This window comes from Rhinoraja longicauda, chromosome 3, assembly GCF_053455715.1.
Source record: "Rhinoraja longicauda isolate Sanriku21f chromosome 3, sRhiLon1.1, whole genome shotgun sequence".
NCBI classification, from domain to species: Eukaryota; Metazoa; Chordata; class Chondrichthyes; order Rajiformes; family Arhynchobatidae; genus Rhinoraja; species Rhinoraja longicauda.
The window spans coordinates 35132182-35159924 of record NC_135955.1 but is presented as its reverse complement, the minus strand read 5'-3'; the positions used below and the strand labels follow the sequence as shown (position 1 = coordinate 35159924).

Here is a 27743-nt window from a genome sequence, read left to right as displayed (position 1 = left end):
ACTTCATGTTCCTCCACCTTGTGTTTCATTTGCCAACTTTTTGCCCACTCAGGTAACCTATCAATATCCCCGTTCCATGTCTTGCCCCTCTCATTCCTGACGCTTGTTTCATGTACAAATCTGGCCACAGTACATCTGTTTCCTTCCTTTAAATTATTAATACATATTGCAATTAGCTCTGTCCCCAGCACTGATCCCTGTAACATCCAACAGGTTATAGGTTATGCGAACCCCACACATCCTCACTTCCTGTCTAAGATAGACACAAAGTGCTGGAGTAACTCCAGACAGCATCTCTGGAGAAAAATAATGGGTGACGTTTTAGGTCAGAATCCTACTCACTTCCTGCCCGTTAGCCAATTCTCAATCCATGCCAACATGTTCCTCCCAACACTTTGTGTGTGGCACCTGATTGAACATCTTTTGAAAGTCCATTTAAGTGTTTTATTGTTTTTATTAGTTCCCTGCAACCCACTCTGGCAGGTACTGTCTCAGAAAATGCTAACAAATTTGTCAGGCATGGTTTCCCCTTCAGTAAACCATGGTGATTCTGCTTGAACAAATGACGACTCTCCAAATTATCTGCTATTATCTTAATAACTCATTCTACCAGTTTTCCAAGAATGGACTAAATTAACTGGCCTACCCACTTCTTGCCACCCATCTATTTTGGATAAGAATGTCATATTAGCCGTTATCCAGTCACTGGTATTTTCCCAGATTCCTTGGATTTTGGGATGATTGGAACCACTTCATTTAGGAACCAACGATGCAAACCACATCATGTTCTAGGGACCTACTAGTCTTTAGCCCCATTAGTTTAGTTTAGTTTAGAGATACAGCGCGGAAAAAGGGGCCCTTCGCCCCCACCGAGTCTGCACCGACCAGCGATCCCCGCACATTAACACTACCGAACACACACTAAAATATAATTTTATATTTATATCAAGCCAATTAACCTACAAACCCGTACATCTTCAGAGGGTGGGAGGAATCCGAAGATCTCGGTGAAAACCCACGCAGGTCACGGGGCAACGAAGAAACTCCATACAGACAAGCACCCGTAGTCCGGATCGAACCCAGGTGTCTGGCACTGTGAGGCAATAGCTCTACTGCTATGCCACCATGCTGCCCTTTCTTCCCAACATTGCTTGGGTTTTAAACTGGCAAGCGGGGCGGGGAGGGGAAGAGGGGGGATAATTCCCCTGCATCAAACTTACTCAACTCTGAAAACAATGTAAATGGAATTTGCATCGGTTCCACTAATGGGCAGATGACCAGGTCTTTCTGATATTGCCAAAGTGAAAATGGCCCACATGGACAACATCAGCGTAGTTCCTAACACATTGAAGCACAGGTCAATGTACGACAAATTGGAAGTCTTGACTCGCACCACAGTGATTGCAGGGCCGAGAGCATTGCATGTGTATCAACTCAAAGGCTTTACTTACCATCAATAGCTGAGAGGAGAACCCGTGAGTGGTCGTACGCTATCACATTGGCATACCGATTCTTTGGTTTGTTGACCTCCATGTTTGAATGTTCCCATGTAAATTGCTGGCCGGGATCAATAGACTGGAAAGGAGAAATAAAGGGAAATCAGTTAATGCAGGCAAAATATTACTTTTGGAGCAATGCTTTAGTTTGGTTAATTTAGTGACACAGCATGGAAACAGGCCCTTCGACCCACTGAGAACAGACTGACCATCGATTCACACTAGATCTATGTTATCCTATTTTCGCATCCATTCTCTGAACACTCAGGGCAATTTACGGATGCTAATTAACCTACTGACTCTCATATCTTTGAGATGTGGCATGTAACCAGAGCAACTGGAGGAAACCCATGTGGTCACAGGGAGAACGTATAGATTCCAGACAGACAACCTGTCTCTGCCGCTGTGAGGCAGTATCTCTGTTATTTGCACTATTGTGCTGTGTTTATTGTCACGTGTATCGAGGTACAGTGAAAAGCTTTTTTGTTTTCCTTTGTTGATTTCGGGTGTAATCTGGAGCATTTTCAGAGCACACCACTGTTCTTCTTGTCTTTCTGCAGTTTCCAAATGGAGTCAGAGGAATTTAAAACAAGTTGCAGAGATCCTTTAATAATTTTGAACTCATAAATGGTCTCGGTGCATATCCGAGCTCTGCAACTACTTTATTGGTCTGCAAATATTGCCAATGCCTTTTTTAATTAACTAGAGTTAATTAAATGATTTCCTTATAGGAAAATCGAAACAGACTTGCATTTCCATAGCAACTCTCACAAGCAGCACATTCCACAATGGTTCACAGCCACTGATGTTCTTCAAAGTGTATCCATGCTTTGTTTTAGTGCATAAACATTGCAGTAAATTTACCTGCAGCAAGTGCCAACAAACAACAATGTGATGTTAACCAGATAATCTGCTTTTGTTCCATTAAATTAAGGATAAACGTATTGGTTGGGGCACAGGAAGAATTTATTTGAAAAATTCCCATTACCTCTTTTATGCTTATCTACCCCCTCATGATTTTATACACCTCCATTATAATCTTCACGGAATAAAGTCCCAGCCTGCCTAACCTCTCCCCATAACTCATGTTGATATCTGCTCCATGCTATACTGCTTCAAGCTTGGCAAAGATAAAACATACCATATCTAAAAGATTAAAAAAATCAGTTATTATGAAATGTGGACTTTGTGATAAAATAATCTTTTATTCAGCGTAAAGTACACAGGACATTATTACAATTACTTAATCTTATTACTTGGAAATTTATGTTTAAATGTTTAATTCCATTGGTGAAGGAGAACGTAGGCTCCTAATACCATGCCATAGCAAAAATGAAGTTAAAAAAAAACACTTTTGAAAAAAACAGAAATCCCTGCTTGTTACATGCACATGGAGTTGTGGTTGAGTGTTGCAGCCCACTACCAAGAGAGGACTCCATTGGCACCAATGGAATCAAATTTCAGAAGCAGTGAACAATGTCCATTTATGTGCACTTAAACATAAATAACTAAGGCAAAGCTTATACCTTAGGTATAAGTGCACTCTATGCACTGTCACTGTAAAACTACAGAGGCTTGCAAAGTGTTTTCTCTTGCATTGCTTGCGTGACCTCGTAAAATTAAGCAAATTTATTTGGGGCAACAGCAACCTTAAATAACCTTCTTGTAATGTTGCCAATAATTACATGGAATTGAATCATGCTGCAGCTTAAAGTCAACCGAAGGTCAGCACCAGCTTTTTAAATCATTTACTTGTGACCAAACAGCCACATAATGTGTGTTCTTCCTCATGGCAGGTCCTAAGTCTTCATTATGTGCACAGTTACAACTGAGTAAATCATAAACATGGCAAACTTCTTTATTAATTTTTCAGGGTCACTGGCATTATGGGGTGACCTCACTGTTGAAAAGAGTAATCTATTTTATGGGCACCAATCCAACTTCCCTATAATAAAACACACACACACACACACACACCACACACACACAATGCCTTTACTTGCTCCTGCATTATTTCACCTAACTGTTATCCACAGGCAAAACATTACATTGCGATGCATTTTAAACCACAAAGCATAGCACTTATTGAAACCCTTCATCAGTTAAGGACTAAAGTATTTTAATTCCTGCTCTCACACTCACTGACTGTCAGTCCATCGCTTGGCACCATCGTCGTTTCAAGCTACTGAAATTGTGATTTTTAAAACATGGCAATTTGCTATTGTGCAAAACAAGGTATATTTACTCTTGTACGTCATGTTAAGATCCAAAGGGGGAAAAGTAAGCAAAACCATAATTAAAGTCCAGTATAACTTCCTCTGCAGTAAAGGATTTTCTATAGAACAAAGGTCAACAATAAAGCACTTTGACGAACCCTATATATATCTTAATCCAGAATAATTTTCCAAAGGAGTCCACCAGAACAAAACTCAATTACTAACATGCTTTAAAATCATGTAATCATTCCTCTGACTGGTCAGCATGCAACAAAAGCTTTTCACTGTACCTCAGTACACGTGACAATAAACTAAGCTGAAACTTAAATTAAAAGTGAAGTCAATGTGATAATCTGGATCCACTCAAACCCACAGCGAGCTGCTGGTGACACACTGTGATGTGCAGTGTTTCCTTCCACTCTGGATGAGATACAAGATCCTTCCACAAAATCCTCCAAAACCTTTGCCAGAATAACTGTCTAATCCCAGGCCAACATCAAGATTCCAATTGGACTTTATAGTCCACATGACTGGCACCAGACATGTGAAGGAGAAACTCCGTTCAAAGGTTTGTCACTGCAAAGGATCAATGAGAGGCCAGGAGAAAGGTGTTGGATATGTTCTCAAACTCTTCTTGATAAAGATGAGCAATACACTGACACATGAGAATCCCTGGTGCATGACTGCTTGGCGTTAAGTAGGAGCATTTCGGATCGCATTAAGTACCTTGAGTCCACGTGTCAGAGGCACACACAAGCCAAAATGGAAATGGTTGAGGGAGCATAAGAGCTCCCTTGCTACTCACTCAACCGTATGACACCAATATGCTATCCATATCAAGGGTGCCTATAATGGTGTCGTTCCCCAGCAAAGCTCCTATTAAAGCAATAAGGAGGAACTTGGAGCATGTGGTCCATTTTCATGGAACATCAAGGAGATCTGCAAGATGAGTGAAACGCATACCAATGGCCGCAGATTGCTCCTCCCATTTTGTTGCTGAACTAGGGCCATGACATTGGCACCCTCTGACCCCATACACTGTTGCCATGGTTGCACACCCCCCCCCCCCCCCCCCCCCCCCCGCTTCATATTGGCTCCCACTCCTTAACTGTGCATAGGCAATGCAGGGAATGGAAGGATATGGATCACGCGCAGGCAAAGATGATTGACTTGGTATCGTGAAAGGACACAAAGTACTGGAGAAACTCAGCAGGTCAGGCAACATCTCTGGGGAATATGGATAGGTAGAGTATGGATACGCAGCGGTAGAGTTGCTGCTTTACAGCGAATACAGCGCCGGAGACTCAGGTTCGATCCTGACTACGGGTGCTGCACTGTAAGGAGTTTGTACGTTCTCCCCGTGACCTGCGTGGGTTTTCTCCGAGATCTTCGGTTTCCTCCCACACTCCAAAGACGTACAGGTGTGTAGGTTAATTGGCTGGGTAAATGTAAAAATTGTCCCTAGTGGGTGTAGGATAGTGTTAATGTACGGGGATCGCTGGGCGGCACGGACTTAGAGGGCCGAAAAGGCCTGTTTCTGGCTGTATATATATGATATGATATGATATGATTTGGGACATCTGTAAAAGGGACTCAATCCAAAACATCACCTATCCATGTTCTCCAGAGATGCTGCCTGACCTGCTGAGTTACTCCAGCTCTGTGTGTCCTTTTGTGTATTAACCTGCAACTGTAGTTCTTTGCTTCAACTCTGTAATTTGGTGTCATGTCTGGCAGGGGCATTCTGGCCTGAAGTGTCTGTTTGTGTCCTGTACTGTTCTATGTTCCATGTCCTGTTCTTAATATAACACCTTGCTAGCTTCTCCTGATGCTTAGGCCTATTTTCCCTCAGCCGGTGCCACCGCCCAGCCTTCCTGATCACTGCTGCCCCTCCTGTTGCACATTGTCCCTTTCTTCACTGACAAGAGTAAGACTGTAATTTACCATTACCCCTCTTTTTAAAAATAAACAAAGGAGCTGGAAAAGAAGATTGCATTTACTATAAGGAAAAACTCACCTCCTACATTTCCATAAAACTGAGATATTTGAGAAAAGATTAAAGATTTCAGCCAATAGGCTTCAAATGTTCATGGGTTTACCAGTTCAAAGCTACATAAATTTCCAAGTTCCCCCCCTCCCCCTCCCACCCCCACAGAAACCTCACCCATGCCTCGCTGTGCTTCGATTAACAACCGGAAAGAGGATTCATTTGGAGAGGAAACAGTGTCACAGAGCTGGTCAACAGCTAATGTGATTTATTTATTTAAGAAGGGAAATAGAACAAGTCTAGGAAACTGGGGACCAATTAGTTTAACAACGTCTGCGGTAGAAATTGTAATGGAATCTTTATTCAAAGATAATGTAGAAAATCATCAAGGAACTGAAATAGTTATCGGCATGGATTTCAAATGGAAGACCACATGTGACCAACTTTACAAATTTCTAAGAAGTGACGTCAAGTCTGGATAGGGGTAATGTAGTGGACAGAATATATTTGCATATTGCAAAGGCCTTTGATGGACGGTAAACTCAGGATTTTCACTGTGGAAGAGCAGGAAGAATTACAAGTGTGCAGAAAGGAACTGCAGATGCTGGTTTAAACCGAAGACATACACAAAAAGTGCCTGTCCTGCTGAGTTACTCCAGCCTTTTGTGTCTATCGTAGAAAGAATTACAAGATGGCTATGAAAATAACAAAAAACAGAGAGTAAGGATCAATGGCAATATACTGTTAATCCTGTGTACTGTACTGTTGTCTTTTTTTTCAATTCAATTCGGCACAATTTGGCCAAACCATAACCAAAAAGCAAGGAATTTCAGAAGCAAATTAGATTTCTGGATGATCAATTCATGTTAATGTAAATACAAATACGTGTTGGAGGTAAATAATTGTCAGTGAAACCTCGGCACATAAATTAGCGAATCTTGGTAATTTTATAAGGGGGAATAATGCCGCGGGATTTGATGATGTTTACCGTATAACTATTTTTCATCTTCTACACAATCACAGATGATAACTCCCCCACCTTTCAGCGACTCTTTTCTACCAAGCACTTCTGATGATCCTGGATAACAATGACCCTTGCTGACAGTGTTGGCCGTTCTGATCAGAGTTTCCAGGGTTGCCCATTTTATAACTTTCATTTGATTCATGCCTTTTACAACCAAAAGATAAATGGAATTGAATTTCGAATGTAAGAAAAGAAAATATGCGGAATTGATGAAATAAAAAAAAGATAAAGGTACTCTGAATACAGCAGTTGAACCAACATCTGCTAACTTGCTGTTTTTACTGATGTTCACTGTACAGCATGGTGTTAACTTGAGATTCAATGCATATTTTGCGACTCAATACATATTTTTGCTACTGTCCTAGATCAAAGACCATCAAATTTATTTTTATGCCTAATTTTCCTTTATTCCCCCTGCTTGTCTCTGAAATTCAATTGACCGCTCTTTACTGTTACCAGGCACCCAATTTTATATGGGGTGTCACGTGGAAAAAGCAAATAATTAATAATATAGACTTATGTGAGCACCAGGAAGGGAAGCTGGATAAAGAACAGGTTAATGGCACCTGAGGTCAGGATGTCATTATTCCTCTCCTCAAAATTCCTTGAATCATTGATCTGGTAGTGTTTGAAATCTGGAATGCACTGAGGAAGTGGAGGCGATGGAATTATAAATGATTTCTTTGTTTAAGAGCCATTTATCCAGGCACTTAAATAGGCAAGGTATAGAATGGAAGGACACAAAGTGCTGGAGTAACTCAACGGGTCAGGCAGCATCTCTGGAGAACATGAATAAGTGATGTTTTGGGTTGGAAACTTTCTTCGGTTCAGCAAATGCTCTTACACCAAGCAACACATTCTGTGTACACTGTTACCTAATCATGAAAAAAACATTTTTATTCAAGATTTACTCAATAGAAATAGTTCCAGTTCAAAATTGTTTGACATATTTACATTAGCTTCCTATTTAGGTATTTCCTTTGGTGGGTTTTAGAACCAATTAAACATCTGATTTGTGGGGAGATGGGACCAAAGCGAATAGAAGTAGTTCCATTTAACTGAGAAATAATTTCACTTCTGGAGACGGCTCTGGGTATTATAAAGACTTAATGGGCAGAACTGTGAAGGTTCCAGTGGTGTTGCTGCCTGATGTCTCTGGTGATCGATGTTCAAATCTGACCTTTGGTGTTATCCTTTTGGAGTTTACACGTTCTCCCTGCGACCGTGTGGATTTCCTTCAGGTGATCTCCAGTTTCCTCACGTGGGTTGGTAAGTCAATTGTCCTCCGTAAATCACCTCGTGTGCAAGTGGATGGTACGAGAATCAGGGTGGAGTTGACAGGCATGTCGAGAAATGGGCAACAGGGAAATAGGTGGGGAAATATGATTGGGCTGAATGGCCTCCTTCACTGTCGCAAGGTAATTACGAGTGGAAGAAAGGATTAGCCCTACAGAAGTAATACTTGAACAATTCACTCAACTCTGTGACATGTTTTAATACAAACAAGAAAACCGTCTCAGGTAACAACGGAAAGTGATTCACCTCATACTCCTGTGAGAACTTCAAGTTGTCATTGGCTTTCAACCGCTCAATGTGATCAGCAAGCTCGGAGATGGGGATTGGTGGATGACTGGCCATGCCTGACAAATTGGACAAGAATAAAACGTGTGTTACAACAGCATTGCTTAACGGCACAGCAGCACAATTACAAGACTGAGAAGCAATTGTTAGAAGAGCTTGATGTGTAAACTAGTAACCATGTTTGATGTGGAGAGTGGAAACAAAGCAGGCAGTTTGATTACTCAAAGCAGGACATGCTCAGAAGAGAAGAGCTCTCAAGGCAATTGACAGTCACCGAGCATGCTCTGAAAATACACATTCCTACGGTAAGAAGGAATAAGTCTGGGCTGCATGTTGGCAAGGTTAGCTGGGCAGAAAAGATGGAAGGTTAGATCTGGCGTTAACTGCTGCTTTGAGTAACGACAGCATTGGCACTTCAAACTTATCTCCCTGCAATGTACAGAATGCCATTTGCATTGAGTTAGAATGAAAACTGCAGCAGTGAACTACACAACAAACAGCCAGAAGCCTGAGAGAAGTAGTTCAGAAGAAAAGAAGACATATACTAATGCCAGGGGGGAACTAACTTGATGAATGAAGGTTACCATGATAACTGGAGACACCTGAACCTGTAAAGAAAACAGGCGGGGTATAAATAAAGTTTCTGCTCTTTCACCAAAGAAAAAAAGAAGGAAATTTTCACATAAAATACTGGGAAAATATATCAAATTGGCAGAGATGCGGACCAAAAGTATTCCTTTTGAATAATAACTGATTAAGAAACTTCATTGCAAATGCTTCCATATGTTTGACATAAATATTACTCAGACAGCAAGCGTTAACATGCAGTTCACTCTAGATGGGAGGCTTATAGCCAACATTATTCAGTAAGTACAGAACACCTACAGACTGCACAGAGCTGTTGGCTCAGAAACAGTGCCGCTGGTAGCAGATAGCGAGGGAAGGTGGGCTGAGGAGAAAGGGCAAACATTACCGTTTGATATATTTTGCTCAGCATGACATCTGTTAAGTTACACCTGGCTCTGCGGCTATTCCAGGGTCAACTGCTCGTGCCCCAGTGTAAATCCCTGAACTGTTCCTGTGGTCTACCATATAAATATATGGTAATAAATATATTTGTCCAAGAGAAGCAAAACTTAGGAGCTCTATTCCATGCCCTGGCAGCTTTCCCTACGGCAGTAAACATTCATCACAAACTCTCCGCGGCCCATTCATTAATTTCTTGCGGAATATACCATTTCAAGAGAAGGTTACAAAGTATTGCATTGATTTTAAGTCAACATCTAGCAGCTGGCGAGAAATGTAATGAGTGTGGTTGAAGCAGCTTCACAAACTGCACACAGACGTGTACTTGCGTGAAGGGAGAAGGATACCGCAGATCAGGAGAAAAAAATCACAACGATACTGTGCTTAGACAGAGCCCTTAAAAAGTAAAATAGAGACAAAGAAAAGTAGCTCTGCTGGAGCTGATTGTGGAGGCTTAGTATGATTGACGAACAGTGTTGACGGAGAGGGAGGCAGGGCAGAAGTTGTCAAAGAGGCGTAAAGGATTGATCAAGGCTGCAAAAGCAAAAGTCAGTTGGAAATGGAAAACACAGGTTAGCGAGAGTTGTGGCTCTAAAAATACTGAGTTTCTGCAAGAGCAGGTGTGATAGTTATTTTAAATAATGGAGGTCTCACTTCTGTCAGGTTTACCGCTGAGTCTCCAACTGTTTATTGTATTTTGCTACTTTTTTTTTGCCAATTTTCAAGTTTGCACCATGGACTCAATGTGACATGCTGCTTTTAAGTCTTGACATCGAATTGCTGAAATCTGCCCTCCTAACTGCAAACTGGTTTGGGAGCAAGAATCAGAAAGAAAAGATTTCCCAAAGGAAATCAATATTTATGCTACTGCTCTTCTCTCAAAGATAAAAAAGCATCCTGAATTCCTGTTAAGTTGGGAATTATTTCAAACAAGCTGGTTAGTGGTTAGTTTGTTGAACCTGACACTGACCATGCATCACAAGCAAGCAGTAGATATCATGCGAAAATATCAGGCCTGCAAAAAAGAATGATTATTCCTTTACTTTCTTTTCGAACTGCATTTGCAGTTTGAATTGACAGGGTATTGCCAGATCTTTCTTTTGGGAAAAGGGCAGGATGGGGCTTCTGGCTCCATCAAGGTAACAAATACAAATGAAACAAAACAAAATACTGTATTTGGAAGCACCCTGGTCCATGTTAAGCAGCCTCAGGAATAATGCGGGGAGCACTGAGTTCAGATCTTTATGCAGTAACCTAACATTAACCCTGAAGCAACACCAAAAAACTCTGGAGAAGAAAGTTTAATACACTTACAGTAAATTCCTTCTGCCACATTTTAGTAGCAATGTTAACCCAGGCATGATTAATGCACTGCTATCTTTGCCAAGAAGTAGAGAAGGTAATATTATACAACTGTATTAATCTTCTGTATGGTATATTTTGTAAATCCTACGTTTGATCACTGAAGCGTTCGGCACAGTTTTAATGATTGCAGTACCCATGGATTACTGCTGGTGATAAAATAAGATTAATTGGAAAGGGTGAAGGCTTATGTCAGAGCATAAATTATAAAAAGCATTGTAGTATCCCTCAATAAGCATTGTGTATCCCTCAATGAGATATGCCTGGCTGGCACATTCCACAAATTTTTGATGGACTGTTTCTTAGAATGCTTTCTCCGCAGAATGAGATTCACTTGCAAGCTATCAGTTCGAGCTGGATTTAACCCAGGGGTCAAAGAGCTGTATTCCCCTTCACTGTGATGCTCAGTTCTTGCTGGAGGGTTCGTTTTCACTCAACACAATTTTAGTTTTAAGGATCTTTCGTTTAAGGGGCTATTGATAGATAATTATGTTTGCTAATTGTACAATAAGTTCATTTTTTCAGACTGAGAGTGAATATCAATTAAAGTGGATCTTGTGAGAATTACTGAGATCATGTTCAAGACAGGTTCTTGGCTTTGTCTCTTTTGCTTAACATGTAATTAAATCATAGTCTGTTTACTGGTGCGATGCATAATGAATATATCTAATCTATAACGCGTATGGGAAGCAATCAATTTTGTATTGAGGATTGTCTTACGATTATTGGTTTAGTGAAAGCAAATTCACAAGGAACACTGCATTAAACTGCAAACTCCGATCGATGGTGAAACAGCCCCCTTATTCAATCCTTTTCACAGGCTTAATGAAAAAAACACATCTTTCTTCGATTTAAACAATTGCTTAGTTGCCATTGACAGACTTTGTTTAATTAATTCAGTCACATTTTAGCTGATGTTTTATTTTATTTACATGTTGAACAATTAACTCTATTTTGTGGTCCAGACAAATGCAACTGAGACTTGCTTCCTGAAGCTTTAGTATTGAGCCTCAGCTTTGATGGGACCTGACTTCTCGGAGGTACAATGATGGGTGAGCCACTGGGCATTCCAGTGAATAAGCTGACTCCACATTTCAGAAACTCACTGCAATCTTGCTTAATCTGTCTGTCAGTCTCTTGTAGAACTCAAACCCAAACTAGACAGCAGAAAAAAGGGACAGATATATGTTGGGAGTAGCATAGATGTTGGAAGGTCATATTATAGTTTTAAGAGACATTGGTGAGGCCGCATTTAGAGTAGAGTAATGAGTTCAGTTCTGGGCATCATGTCACAGGAAAGATGTTGTCACGTTGGAAAGAGTACAGAAAAAAATTATGAGGATGTTGCCAGGACTCGAGGGTCTGAGCTATAGGGAGAGGTTGAGCCGGCTAGAACTCTATTCCTTGGAGCACAGAATGATGAGGGGTGATCTTATAGAGGTGTATAAAAATCATGAGAGGAATAGTCTCTGTTCAGTCTCTGTTCAGATTAGGGAATCAAGAACCAATGTAGGTTTAAGGTCAGGGGAAAAGATTTAATAGGAACCCGAGGGGCAATTTTTTCACACAAAGATTGGTGTGTGTATGGAACGAGCTGCCTGAGGAGGTAGTTGAGGCAGGAACTATTGCTACGTTTTTGAAATAATTAGACAGTTACATGGATAGGACAGGTTTAGAGGGATATGGGCCAAATGCAGCTAGGTGCGACTAGTGGGACATGTTGGTCGGTGTGGGCAAGTTGGGCCAATTGGCCTTTTTCCATGCTGTATGATTCTATGACTCTACAGATCAGTAGTCACAGTCTTTTTTATTTTTGTTTTTTGTTTCTTTACCATATGACCATAAGACAAAAGCACAGAATTAGGCCAGTCGGCCAATCGAGTCTGCTCTGCCATTCAATCATGGCTGTCTGAAGAAGGGTCTCGACCCGAAACGTCACCCATTCCTTCTCTCCCGAGATGCTGCCTGACCTGCTGAGTTACTCCAGCATTTTGTGAATAAATGGCTGATCTATTTTTCCCTATCAACCATATTCTCCTGCTTTCTCCCCATAACCAGAATGAAATCGTGATAGATAACAATGTCTTAATTTTAAATATAAAATCTGCATGGAGAATATTATGAACAAAGTCCCCAAAATGCTTCATATCAGATGAAAAGCATCTGTCTACTGATAATCTCTGGCAGAAAAAGTCTCAAGCAATTTATGGACTGCTTATTTCACTGGACTGTTAGATCAAAGAAATTCATAATTCAGAGTATATCCCCAAAAGGGGACAGAGACTTCGTGCAACAGAGGCTGATCACAGACAGAATTGCCAACATTGTGCAAAAGGTGAAAGTAATTTGCCTTCAATCGTGTTTTTCTTCATTGGATGCTCTTCACTGATATGCCAATCATGTGATTTTGAACGAGTGATTGGAAAAAATCAATAGTATGATCCCCAGGCACATTTCACAACACTTCCCCAATCCTACTCCCAATCTTTGACCACTCCCACCAAAACAACAATGTTGACGCAAGTCTGGGACACTTTGACTAAAACTTTTCTGTATCTCACCTGGAGTTTGGAAATTGAGTCGTCTTAGTTCGACGGGGTCTGTAGGGTGATGGGAAGGTAATTCCTTGCTGTTGGGAAGACTGCTTTTTCTCGAGTCAGACTCTGTCCGTTTCCTATGAGGGAACATTGTTGTTAGCGAATACAGAAGCAAAAGGAACCCTCCTGCAGTTAAATGAGCAGAGGCAGCAAACTTATCTGTGAGTGCCAGAGATGCTTGCCTCAGAGTCGGGTGGCGTCGTCATACATTAATTGAAAGCCCCATCCTTTCTACAGGTTTTGAGGCACAACAATCAAACAATGCACTACTTTGAAGTTTGGAAAATGTGCCAACATTCACTCCCCCATTCAACATCATGAACACAGACTATCTGCTCGTAGTCACACTGATTTTTAAGAACACAGAAATATGGAACAACACGACACAGGAACAGCCATTCAGCCCACAATGTGCCGAACATGATCCCAAGCTAAATTAATGTGTAGGGAAAAAAAAACCTACAGATGCTGGTTTAAATCAAAGGTAGACACAAAAAGTTGGAGTAACTCAACGGGTCAGGCAGCATCTGTGGAGAGAAGGAATGGTGACATTTCAGGTCGAGACCCTTCTTCAGATTGAAGAAGGGTCTCGACCCGAAACATCACGCATTCCTTCTCTCCAGTGAAGCTGCCTGACCCGCTGAGTTACTCCAGCTTTTTTGTGACTACCTTCCAAGCTAAATTAATGTTACCTGCCTGCATGTGATCCATATCCTTGCATTCCCTGCATATCCATGTGCCTATCTCATAGCCTGTTAAACACCACAATTATAAGTGCACCCACCAACAACACCCACAGGAGCATGTTCCAGGCACCCTCTGTGTAAAATACTTTCCTGTACATCTCCTTCTGGGTATTTTCAGTGTAAAAAAACTGACTGGTACATTTTCCGCATTGCAATAGTGCAAAAATGCTTTACTAACTGCAAAGCTCTTTGCGATGACCTGTGGTAGTGAAAGGTGGTACTCAAATACAAGACTCTTTCCATTTTGCTTGACTTAATAATTACTGCAGCAGCATTAGGTATACGAGTTCTCAACTTCTCTGGCTTGTTCCATGGGGAATGTCTGCTTCCACATATTAAAGTGCATTTCTCCATTTTCTCCCTCCACTTTAAACGCAGCTTGCGGGCATTTACATTACATACATCGGTACCATTTAAATTCAATTATATTCCCCAGCCACCGTCTGCCATCAACTTCCTTCCTTCCTTCTTTTCTTTGCAGTGGCACGATCACTAAAGCAAAACCTTTAAATGTATCACAAAATTGGAAAAATCTGCTTCACCCACTCTTTCCTATTAAAAACGCGCTTAAAAGAGAACCATTCCCTCAAATGTGTAATCGCATTTTTTCCCCCCAGATAACTTCATTGCAACTTCTGTTAGATTATAAAGGCTGCGAGGGAAAGGAGTTGGCAAAAAAAATTGCACGCTGCAGGAAATGATAAAAGAGGCAAACTAAAAGTGTTCCAGCTGGCAAGTCACATTATCACGCTGCAGCTCTGAAACCACAAGGTCACGTGGGTTTGGATTGCTGTAGGCAGTTATTAATAAAGTGCATGCCTCTGTGAATGATGGAAATCATTTCACACAATTTCATGATATAACTGAGGTATTGTTCCCGGGCTACAGCCACACGCCTACATGGGCTGATGTCAATGGACCATAATAGATTCTTGTTTCCCCACTCGCAATGCAGACATTTGCTCTGGCTGTTTCCTTGTGGAGTGTTGGCAAAGAACTGTGAGAGCCACCCATTTCTCCTGTACTTATTTCCGGATTCTAGGCATTTGATAAGATCAATAATAACGATCATTACATGCAAATTGCATGCATTTTCTCTATTCCCACAACCATTTGCAACCACTGCTCCTCTGCTTGTATACACAATCCTCCCTCACTTATTTTTTAACAACTTTGGACTTGAATCATACAAAATGGCTTCTGAATCGTGGCGACTCTCAAGTAAAGTCTCAGTGTAATCTACTGCTCCTCCACTCTTGTACATGAGTATGATGATGCCTATGTGTAGTAATATTTTTACTGAACTGTATACAATAAAGGGAATTTCAGGTACATGTGCCAACAAAGTACTATTGAACCACTAACACCAGCATCACACCTCTTTCGGTATCTTTGCTCACCTGTCTGGCTTGCTGTCCCATTGAAAAGCAACAGTGGGGGAGAGGGATGGGAAGAAAGTTCAGTATGTTAGCTTTCCCTTCAGACAGTAATAGCTATGGCAACACTGCAGATATATTACTGGCAGGGAACACGTTACTTAACATGCAAATTAGGCACTGACAGTTCATCAGTGCAGTTAATGCTTTCTAATAGCAGTATAATGAAGGACTAAAGGTCAGGCCAAGAAAACAGCAACACACGTGCTTCAACAGAAATACATTTCAATTCTAATGTCACATTCACTTACGGTCAGAATACACAGATGCCACATTTAATTACTGCTCTGGTGGAGGTGGTGATTGTACATTTTGCTATTGTTAAACGTTTACCAATCATCAGTCTTAGAGAAAATGTAATATGTCAAATGAAACTTGTTTGCAACACACGGGGAAACAATAAAGCTGATCTTGTTAAGACTCAGCAACAACTGAGAATCTGTAGAAAGAAAATTGTCTGATGTGCAATGGAAGTGACACATGTACAGAAAGTAATGACTGCGGGATCTGGTGGTGGAAGCATCAAAGAGCTTTTACTCAGGGCTCCAAACCAGCATGTTTCCATTAAGGGATGAGGGGGGATTTCATTTGACAGCATGCAGCTAGGTAATGTGGACTACTTCCTGAGTAACGGGTCAGCTTTTAGTCAGCGACTGCAGCCTAACAGCAAATTGTACATTTGTTGGGTTCTGATAATCAACGGCTTGAAGCAACGTGAACTGCTGAGGCGGCTTCTCACAGTAATTTATTTGCAGTAGGTTCAAATAGTTGGTTTGAATCCGAATTGTCCCCCGCGATTAGAGGGAGCATTACTGGGAAACAGGCTATCCTTTGACTTTGAAGTGGTTATGGCATCCACTGCTCGCTTTTACTGAATTCTTAACTTTACAAACCATCTTTTGAAATTAGATAAGAACAATTAAGCTGTTTCTCCTTATTTGGCTGTTTCAATGATTGCAACGTTTTTATTGACTTCACTAAACATGTCATCAGAATGAAGGTAAAAGAAAATGAGGACAGACCATTCTGTTTCGGGAAGGTAAAAGAAAAACCTAGACCCATTGCTACACTCATGATGCATGTGGCTTTGTAAGACTGCCCTTCTCACTAAACTATGACTGAAGTCACAGCTCTAGTTGAGTTACCTCTTATACAGGAGGATTGCGATGACAATGCAGATGATGAACACAACGGCCAAGACAGGGCCAACCACCCAGATCAATCCTTCCTCTTCATCTGTTATGGGCTGAGGATCAAGGTCTGCTGACAGCACAGGGTCGGAGTAAGGGCTGGTGGCATACATCATCTGGAACAAGGATATCACCAAATATGAGGAAAGGAGGAGAGCTGTTTTATCAACAACAACAAAAATAAATTGAACTGAACCATTGTGTTAGACTTTCCCCCATAAATTTAGCCGTGTAAATCAACATAACTGTGCACAATCCCCATTGTTTTGTTGACCAGGGGCAGAGGTAAATGTAAAATGGGTGCTCATAACTGGGCAGATGCATCAACAGGTCATGCTTTACCTTACATGACAAATAACTCTAATACTTCCAATCCACCAGTGCTAAGAAGAGATGGACACAAAATGCTGGAGTAACTCATCGGGACAGGCAGCATATCTGGAGAAAAGGAATGGGTGACGTTTTGGGTCGAGACCCTTCTTCAGACCAAAGAAGTGCGAAGAAGTGGGTGGACTTATCATCCAGCACTATTGAGAGGACAGGGTAGTGCAGTGAGTATTTTAAAACTTTGAGTTCTCTCTTCTTGTCTGAGGCAGAGATAGTTTCCAAGTGTGTTTTAAAATAGGGCACTAGTTCCTTAATAATTCATCACATAGCAGAGCCGGATTACTGGCATTCCAGAATGGCACCGCCCTCCCTCAGTGAGGCAGAGACCTTCAGCTGGCAAGATGGAAATAGGACACAAGATGCTGGAGTAACTCAGTGGGACAGGCAGCATCTCGAGGGAAGGAAGGGGTGATGTTTCGGATTGAGACCCTTCTTCGGATTGAAGAAGGGTCTCGACCCGAAACGTCACCCATTCCTTCTCTCCAGAGATACTGCTTGTCCCGTTGAGTTACTCCAGCATTTTGTGTTTATGTTCAGTGTAAACCAGCAACTGCAGTTCCTTCCTACACAATATTGAAATGGCCTGACATTATCGGCATTCTGAAGTGCAAATAATGATCAAGGTCTCAGAATAAGCAGTTGAAATTGAATAAACAAAACTCTTGAATAGGAAAAAAAAACCAAAATGGTTATTATTACACCAAAAACACATCTGATTTGGAAAAATATCGTGAATAGGGTTTTAGAGGGATATGAGCCAAACATGAGTACATGAGTCTAGCTTTGAATGGCTTTGAATGGGAATCTTAGTCATCATGGACGAGTTGGGCTGAGGGGCCTGTTTCTGTGCCACATAACTCTATGTTTCGAAGAATGACTATAATTATTTAACAATTGAATAATGTGTCAAGTTGCTGCCAGATGTTGGAAGATAGATCATGATTTGTGCCAAGCAAATCCTTTGTTTTTAACAAAATATTTTACCTCTTCTGACTGATCTCCCTTGATTATTAATCATGAATGAGAGATTTATATCTATTGCATTCTAAAAGATTATATTTTTGTTTCACACCATTCCATAGATGTAGTTAAGTAGTAAAGTAAATAATGCATCATCTACATTAGATAGAACCTTTCATCTTTTAAAAGACATTTCACTCTTGTTTGCAGGACGTTGCCCCTGTTTGCACCTTGCGAAGCCACAGACTCAATTTGAGGGAGTATCAGTTCTTTGCTAACTGCTGGAAGTAGCAGACCAAAGAACCTCACTAAAATAACGATAACTAGAAAACGTATTGACTGCAACAAAGCAGCATGGGTCCATGCCTTGTCAGGTTAAAAGAGCTGAAGTGTGGTTGTCATGCCCTGAGAGGAAAACACTTTCAAAGATGAGGAAAACTCCTGCAGTAAATCATCCTCTCTTGCTCATTCAACCTCCACAAGATGAAAGCAAGTGCATCAATGTACCAAAAAATGTTGGTGTTGCGATTCTTTGGGAAAGCTTAGAGCACAGCAGCAGCAGAGTACTGATTACCTTTGAGCTGTCAAGTCAAGACAACAACACATGGTGAACACAAACAGCCTACTCTGGATGGTTGTCTCAGAAAGGCCACTGAAAGGAATTCTTTACACATTCAAGTAAATTCCTGCTGTACATGAAAGCCGCAAGAAGAAACAATTGTCTTGCCTGTTTGACCTTGCTGTTGGGTAATGTATTTTCTTAAAGCCCGTTTCCAAGTGAAACAGAGAATTGGATGGATATGCAAAAAGAAAACTCTCCGTGCAAGAACAGTCAATTGCCTGAATGAGCTGATCTCAAGAAGGACCCTGACCCGAAACATCACCTATCTATGTTCTCCAGGGATGCTGCCTGACCTGCTGAGTTACTCCAGTTTTTGTGTGTTTCCTGAGCTGATTTTTACTTTGTTATCACTTAAATATATCTGGGTCACCATCATAGGCTCAGAGTTACACTCAGCGGGAGAATGTGTGGAGAATTACAGCTGGTGTTCCAAACATTGTGGATGATCAAAAGCAGATTCTTAATCCTTATGAAAGAACTTAAAGGAAAGAAACTGAAATTCATTGGAATCCATGGGTTCTGAGATTGGGTTGCCAAGAAAATGACTCCATTCTACGTGAGAAGCTTGTGAGAATGTACTGGATATACACATCAAGTGTTTCTTCCACATGCTTTCAGTATTTGCTTGACATATAAATCATGCGCATTATGTACTGTGGTAGCAACATGATATTTTCACCCACTGTGCTAGCATTGGCAGTGAATGACTGGGAGAAATAGCTGCAATATAGGCCTTCAGGAGGCTGGCGTTGAGTAAATTCACCGGTAGCATCTGAAGGCATGGATGAAAAATCCCTTCTGGAATTTCTTCTTGGCACACCGTTGATCCAAGGCAGCAACAGACTTCCAATTAGTCCAATTAATAAAAGCATTCATACTCGATCAGCATTGGCAGTATTGACAGTATGGACCCGAGTTCTTCCCAAGTAGTCTTGCAAAGCTCTGGAATTAAATGGTTGTAATGGGTGCTTTGCCAAATGTGACCCAAATCAGAAAATCTTCCCCATGTTGAATTCCTGATACTGTTGATGACAGGAACTTGAAATGAATGCATCTTCCTCTATCAGTATGAAGTCACTACGATTACTATTGCGCTGTTCTTTTAAAGGTTGTAAAGTTATCATTGCTAGAAACAAAGAAAGCATGTTTAGGTGTCTTTCTTGTTCGGATTGCCTCATCCCTCTGTGTTGATATCCTGATGTGGGGCAGATAGCAGAATGTGGCACTCTGGTAATAAGCTGAAAGTAATTCTACATCAGTCTGAAGAAGGGTCTCGACCCGAAACATCACCCAATCCTTCTCTCCTGAGATGCTGCCTGACCTGCTGAGTTACTCCAGCATTTTGTGAAGAAAAACCTTCAATTTGTACCAGCATCTGCAGTTATTTTCTTACACTATATTAATGCTGTTTTGGTTACTAAGATAATCTTTTTCTCTTATACTAAAGACGGTGTTGATGAATTATGATGAAAATCCCTGAGTGCCAGTTGTAAAAGACTGGCCATTTTGCCCATTACCAGTGGGAATTGATGATTGCCCAGGGCTCAATACTAATGGCCAGCTGCTCGGTGAATGAAACTGGAGAACGTTTCCTGGAAATTGTTCCATGCCTCTGAGAGTAGAGGAATGCCTCATTGTACTGTGTTCTAAGGTACAGCAGCAATGAGTTAAGTCAGTTTTTTCTCCCTTATTGTGGCCAAGTTTCTGTATCATTGTTGCCTAAAATTTATCTGATGTGCTGAACAAGAGATGAGGAAATGTTACCCATGAATGAAAGCCACTTGGCCTTTGGTTTAAAGGTTCATTATTGTTCATTTTTAAGCCATCAGCCTGAAGTCATCAACAGCTGTAAACTTAAGTTGACTGAAATTGCATCATTTCTAAGATGATATGGAGTACGCGTTGATTTAAGGTGGCGTAATTTGAACAATATACAAACTTATTTTCCTTGTTAAGCAGAAATGTAAAAAAGGTAGAAAGGGATAAAACAAAATTTTCCCTCCTCAGGACTGACTTTAATGGAAGGCAAGGCTACAAATAATGCTAACATTGTTCAATTCCATTTCCCTCAATAGTATTTACAATGAGTGCACATTTGTTTTTTTAAAGTGCTCAGGGTGAATGAAGAAATTTGGAGGCTAGCCTCAGTTTGTGGGTATTAGAGAACATAATTTAGAAAGATGATCTGTTGGAAACCAATGTTCTTAAAGGCACAGCGCATGAAATAATATTTACCCTCGAATATTGTTCACTCGAGTGGAATAAGAATAATCTTGAATATTGTTCCAATACTTCAGAATTTTTAAACCATCACCAGAATTGTGTCAACCCAATGTTTGGTAATTTAAGGATTTAACAACAGCTTATCTCGTTTTTCTACTTAACTCAATAAAAGTAAAATTATGCGGAAGAGATACACCGATATACAGTAGATGCACCGAGAACTGCATTCTTACAATGCACTGAGTGCCACCATTAATCTCACACTACCTGACCTCTATTTTGCAGAAGGATTAGCTTGGTTATGTAAGGCAGATTACAGCAAAAGATTGGCAGAGAAACACAAAAGTTGAGCAAAATGCACTATCCAAAAAGATCATAATTAAATCTTTTTTTTTAACGTTTATTGTATGAACGAACTGCAAACTAAGCTAAGCCAATCAATATAATTGGGATAATTTCCCTATACTAATGAATCTTTTCATTGTAAATCTATCAATGTCATTATAACTACCTTATTCATGGAAACATCATGCATAATCATACCCCATAAGATTGGGCCTTCAAACATTCAACCACGGTTCATCTTATAGACTTCAGTTAGGTATTATGGACACTTAATAGCAATAAATTAAGCAACACTTACAGATTCTGGACTGTCAAGCACAGCTAAAATAAAGAAAACATATTCTTGACCACTTTGAAGGCGTTTGTTTTCAAATCCATTGTAAAAGAGCCGGTCACCAAGGGTAAATTCATTGGGAAGGACCTCAAAATGGGCTGCAATATATGGCTTAAGGATATCTGCATGTCTCCTCAGGCGAATACTTCTTCGTTTTCTGGTAACTTGTTTCAGTAACTGGAAGAGACAAATGGAGTCAGTTAATTCATTATTTCAATGTGCATACCTGCCGTTCACAATATATGATTTGTCACAGCAAAGACAATGAGCAGATGGCTTCTGTTTTTTTTCCAATGGGGACAATTATTTGCTCATAATACCACCAAAATGACACGTCTAACTTCTTTCACAATGTAAACTGGACATTCAGGCCATAGGATAGCTTGTATGTGCAGTTTTTGGGCTTGTCCAAAGAGTTATCAACTTGCAAAGTGATTATCAAACAGACTGCACATGATGGTGACTAATGTCTTGGTATATGACCTACAAAATGCAGAAAAAGACTGCGCTAAATGATCGCTCAGTTTGCTATGAGATAATAGGAGCAGGAGAAGGCATTTCTTCCCCAATAGTCTGCCCCGCCATTCAATATGATCTACGCTGGCCTACATTTATCTTCTGGATGAGCTCTCCATAACTCTCAATTCCTCGATTTTTTAAATATCATCTATCAATGGGAGGTACTGATAAACCCTTCAGAGAAACCTGTACATAAAGTGCAGCAGATTTTCTGCACCAGGTTACCTGGATGACAATTTAAATGTCTATTCTAGGTGCTTTATTAATTAAAACAACTTTCAGTTCAATAGCACCTGTAATATGGTAAGTCATTTCACACGAGTGTCTCTCCTCAGTTTTAAAATAAATTGCAACAGAGTTCTACAGTTTGGCGAGGAAAGCTACAAACTCAAACTTATAGCCTGAATGTTCAATAAATTGCTATATCTTTTTTGCTAAATTACTCATAGTCCGGTAATCTCCATTAATTTAGAAAACCTTCAGTGGCAGCCTCCATTTACACTTGGACTCTGTTATCCTACTTTTTTTATTCACAAAAATAAATATTTTGTTGCTTAGCAACAGAAAGTGCAAACAGCAATCATAAACGATTGTATTGCTTCTGACTCAGATACAGGTCGATGTAATTCAAAATCTTCCTTTCCTTTCATTTTGCTGGACTGACATAACTGATGGGAAGAAAAATCTTGGATTTTGTAAGAGATCTCTTTGATAAAATTTTGGGCTCCCCATTTCCTTGATCATTGGTACTGTTTTGCCTATCTTTCATTCATTTGTTCTAAATCTCTCTATGTCACCATCTATACCTCTCATTTCTGTTTCCCCTTACTCTCGGTCTAAAGAAGGGTCTCAACCCGAAAAGTCACCTATTCCTTTTCTCTAGAAAAGCTACGAGAGGAGATCTTATCGAAACGTATAAGATTATTAAGGGGTTGGACACGTTAGAGGCAGGAAACATGTTCCCAATGTTGGGGGAGTCCAGAACAAGGGGCCGCCGTTTAAGAATAAGGGGTAAGCCATTTAGAACGGAGATGAGGAAAAACTTTTTCAGTCAGAGAGTTGTGAATCTGTGGAATTCTCTGCCTCGGAAGGCAGTGGAGGCCAATTCTCTGAATGCATTCATGAGAGCTGGATAGAGCTCTTAAGGATAGCGGAGTCAGGGGGTATGGGGAGAAGGCAGGAATGGGGTACTGATTGAGAATGATCAGCCATGATCACATTGAATGGCGGTGCTGGCTCGAAGGGCCGAATGGCCTCCTCCTGCACCTATTGTCTATTGTCACCCGCAGAGTTTCTCCAGCTTTTTGTGTCTATATTCTGCATGGAAAAATTAACTAATCCAGTTAATGGTGGAAGATTCATACATAATCTGGGCAGAAAAAGAGCAAGCTGCTCTAGTCATTGGTCATGGGACCTCTTGTTTTGGCATGGCCAAGCACAGCAAGACTGGAGATGTATTGTTTTCATGGAGGTTGAGATCATGGTGTAGGCTTGGAAAGGAAAGTAAGTGGATGGATTTACAGTGCAGGCTAAACATAGAGAGAAGATAGAGGGACAATGGAATGGAAACTGGAAGAGAAGGAGGAGAGTAAGGATGCAAAACTGCAAGAAAACAAAGGCTGAAGACAGGGCCAACCAAAGGAAAGAATTTTGCCATTGAGTTCAAGCTATTTAATGGTGTGCCAACTACATTGCATTATTGTAATTGTAATTATAAGACTTATTAAATGTTCATGTTAAAGTTTATGCGCACGATACATTGCAATCAATGTGTTCAAAGTCATGGCAATAATGATATTAATGCAGCAAGGATAGAGAAAGATTCCAGATCAAATGTATACGAGACCTCTATTAAGAGCTTGTTTACCCAAATCACTAGTGCCTGAAATAAACACAACAGAGATGTCAAGCACAGCTTGTCGTGAAGAGTTTTGTAGTCAGGAAGATTCAGAAAATGAGTAACTAGCGTTTGGCTAAACAAAATTGTGTTTATATATTTCCAATTTAAAAAAACTAATTTTATAATTTGTTGCATAAATAGATACCATACTATATTTCTATATGTGTAGAAAGAATATAATTTGCATACTTTTATTACTTTTTACAGAGGATGCAGTATGGTATTTATGTCTGTGGATGTATTGTTAAGAATTGAGTGTATCACATAGTACGACATTAGACAATAGAAAATAGGTGCAGGAGAAGGCCATTCGGCCCTTTGAGCCAGCACCGCCATTCAATGTGATCATGGCTGATCATTCTCAATCAGTACCCCGACATTGATGCACTGCTGTACCAGACACTGCTTTTCCATTTGAGAATAACTGCCTTCAATAAAGGATGTTCTGTTGTTTGCCATGTTGAATCTGAGCAACACTCAGGACTTACAGTAACAGCAAAGAAACGCTCAGACAAAAGTTCCCCAAGATACCTAATGGCATCTTTCAAGTGAGACTGTGTGCTTCACACTTTCCATCACACACCCCTTGAAGTAATGGAAGCAAGTGCAGCTTCATGACCCATTTGATTTTGATCTACTGGCAAAGAACAGAGCAAATTGTTGCAACTGATGCTTTGGTAAGAGATAATAGGGAGGAGTGCAACCTGCTGGTGCACAGAAAGGATCGCAGCATGGCACAATCCATCAAGCTGCGTCAAACTAAAAGTGATAATCATATACTGTAACCTAAACTGATGCACGTCCACAGCAGGGAACCTCTTCCATTCCACTCCCAGTCAGGTGTGAGTCATAGTCAGATGCTCCTCTTCCTCCAACCTCTTTGTAACTTGAGCAATACATTTAGATCCAAGAAGAGAGTAAATCAAGCAAAGGAGTGGCAATCTGGTGTCTGGAATGTTTTGTGGATGGAAAAGTATGTTTGCCCTGAAGTTATCACATTTAGCACCGAATGGTAAATGAAAGATTTTAATCATTTTGCATGGTAGAATCTGTTCTCACTGGAGAAAAGCAAATTGAGAGGAGTTGCGATCCAAGTCCTTAAAATGATGAAAAGCTTAGATGATGTAGATATTAGCATGTTATATAATTTACATTGATTACTGACCTGAAAGACAAAATTAACAATCTTCAAGCATGAAGATATTAAAATGCCTAACTCCCAGGGCTCAGAGTACTGTAATATACAGTATTAGAGTATCATGAAACAAGAAATATATTAAAACAGATGGGTTTTTTGCACAAATGTATATCACAAATCCTAGATTCGGTTAATTTGATTTCAGGAATTCATAGTGCATTGGTAAACATACATCATGAGGAAACAGATCTAATTGCTTACCATGACATTGACCAAGTGCTCTCAAAGAGCTGAAGGAGATAAAATGAGAGTGAATATCCAATGTTGAGGCAGAAGCACTCGTAAACTAGCCGAGGCAAAAAGAACAGAGAATTTTGTCCTGCTATTTAAAATATAAAGCCGAGTAGGAGACAACAATTATGGATCCATCAACTAGATATTTACAGCAGACCAAATGATCATGTTCCACACAGGATGCCGTAAAGATACCTTTGTATAATGGAGAGGTCAGAAGTAATGGTCCCTGCCATATAAATCTACTGGAACAGTAGAAGGAGAAAGCTGAATTACCAATTGATGATGGTTCAGATGGTCAGACCTACATTGATTTTCGGGAAGCTTCGACAAAGTTCTTCTTTCAAGAAGGTTAAGGTTGATGCAGCTACGAACAAACTCACTGCTACAATGGAAATTGCTTGATATTGTAAAATGAAAGGTGACAGCAACGAAATATCTCCACCTGGGTCAGAGTGAATAGCAGGGTTTAACCCGAATCTGCTTTGAGTGACCCTGCTGTTCCACCAAATTAAAATAAAACGTGGAGAAGAGTGCTGCAATTTGATGGTGATGTTACCCAGCTGTGTGCCAGCAAGGCAAATATACGTGAGCCGAACAGAGCATTCAAAAGGATCTGTATCTATTAAACAGATGGGCTTTACTGCAGAATGAGCAGGGAACACACCAGCATGAAAAAATAACTGGATGGAGAAGATGGAGGAAGAGGAGGGAACTGTTTAAAGCAGGTTATTTATCATTACTGAACATTGAATCAGTACAAAGAAAGCAAATATTACACAGCAGCTAAAGAACATCTGATAATAAAACAATACAAGTCAGTCTACCCTTGCACAAGTCATTGATCTGTGCACAATGCACGTACTTTATTGCGGCTTATGCTGGTCTGCTGGGGAAGGGTGCAAGTTATAACGTGAGGCTTACAGAATGAAACTTATTTACGCTTTACTGAAAAGAAAATTGAGATGACCCACGATCTATATCTGTGAGATGCTGAGTGAGATTGATGATCTTTTAAATGGTCTGCTGAGAGTAGGGACAGAAAAAGGACAGATGTTTATGGTTAACAATCCACAGTGTGATGAGAGATCAAAAGAATTACTTGTCCCTTCAGTAATGAATATGTAGAGTAGTCTTCTAACAAAAGCAGGCGGTTTATATTTTGATTAATTCTTTCAAAGGGATTGGATAAATTTATGGTTGAAGGATGTATAAACTAAACTAATTAAACTGGCCCAATCAAATAGCGAATCTTAAATGTTCCATTCAAGCTAGTGACAACTCATTGATTTGAAATTGTTACCATCAGCGTGAGAATCATGCAAATCAGGAAGCATGCACCAGTCATTACATTGTTGCAGTGTTACTTGCAAGTGCTACAAAACAGGGTAAGGGTGGCTTGTATGCAAGTTCAAGAGAGTCGAGAATGTTTTATTGGCACATGTACCGAAACAGAACAATTAAATTCTTACTTGCAGCAGCACAACAGATATGTAAACATAGTACTCAGTGCAATACTGTAGAAAGGACTGTAAAAGGAGAGTGCATGGCAGCCTTACGTGAGATTCTGCTGTTGAGGCCCAATGTAACCCTTGATCAGTGTTCATGACCAGGGTGCAGGCCATTGCCATTTGAGAGCCAAGGGATGACTCTAATCTCCAGTCACAGCAAATCACGAACCATCCGTCAAGCTGTGCACTAAGCTATTTTAAGAAGCACCCCCACCATGTGCTGTGAGCATTAGCTCTGTGAATGTTTGCACTGTCCATCGTTCAAGGTCATATACATGTCGCCACTGGAAGAAAATGGTGGACTTTGTGAAAATGGTGGATGTTGTCTATATGGACTTCAGTAAGGCATTTGACAAGGTTCCACATGGAAGGTTGATTAAGAAGGTTAAATCGTTGGGTATTAATAGTGAGGTTGCAAGATGGATTCAACAATGGCTGAATGGGAGATACCAGAGGGTAACGGTTGACAATTGTATGTCAGGTTGGAGGCCAGTGTCTAGTGGAGTGCCCCAAGGATCTGTGTTGGGTCCACTGTTGTTTGTCATTTACATTAATGATCTGGATGATGCTGTGGCAAATTGGATTAGTAAATATGCAGATGATACTAAGATAGGTGGAGTAGTTGATAGTGAGGTAGATTTTCAAAGTCTACAGAGAGACTTGGGCCTTTTGGAAGGGTGGGCTGAAAGATGGCAGATGGAGTTTAATGCTGATAAGTGTGAGGTGCTGCATTTTGGTAGGACAAATCAAAATAGGACGTACAGGGTAAATGGTAGGGAATTGAGGAATGCAGTGGAACAGAGGGATCTGGGAATAACTGTGCATTGTTCCCTGAAGGTGGAATCTCAT

The 27743-nt window shown here is 40.5% G+C and overlaps 1 protein-coding gene across 29 annotated transcripts in view; it reads right to left on the bottom strand.

Annotated features, from left to right (window-relative positions):
• Positions 1 to 27743, bottom strand: part of LOC144591791 (receptor-type tyrosine-protein phosphatase delta-like) — a 1768335-nt gene that overhangs the window by 70969 nt on the left and 1669623 nt on the right. For 17 of the 29 annotated variants that reach the window (XM_078395814.1, XM_078395838.1, XM_078395856.1 and 14 more), the window contains 6 exons: positions 21497 to 21709; positions 16617 to 16777; positions 13254 to 13366; positions 8871 to 8912; positions 8266 to 8363; positions 1452 to 1575 (listed from right to left, as the gene is read on the bottom strand). In XM_078395814.1, coding sequence (XP_078251940.1) covers positions 1452 to 1575; positions 8266 to 8363; positions 8871 to 8912; positions 13254 to 13366; positions 16617 to 16777; positions 21497 to 21709 — 751 coding nt within the window. The remainder of the gene's footprint in view (positions 1 to 1451; positions 1576 to 8265; positions 8364 to 8870; positions 8913 to 13253; positions 13367 to 16616; positions 16778 to 21496; positions 21710 to 27743) is intronic. The other 12 variants (XM_078395864.1, XM_078395870.1, XM_078395886.1 and 9 more) reach the window with 2 other exon arrangements.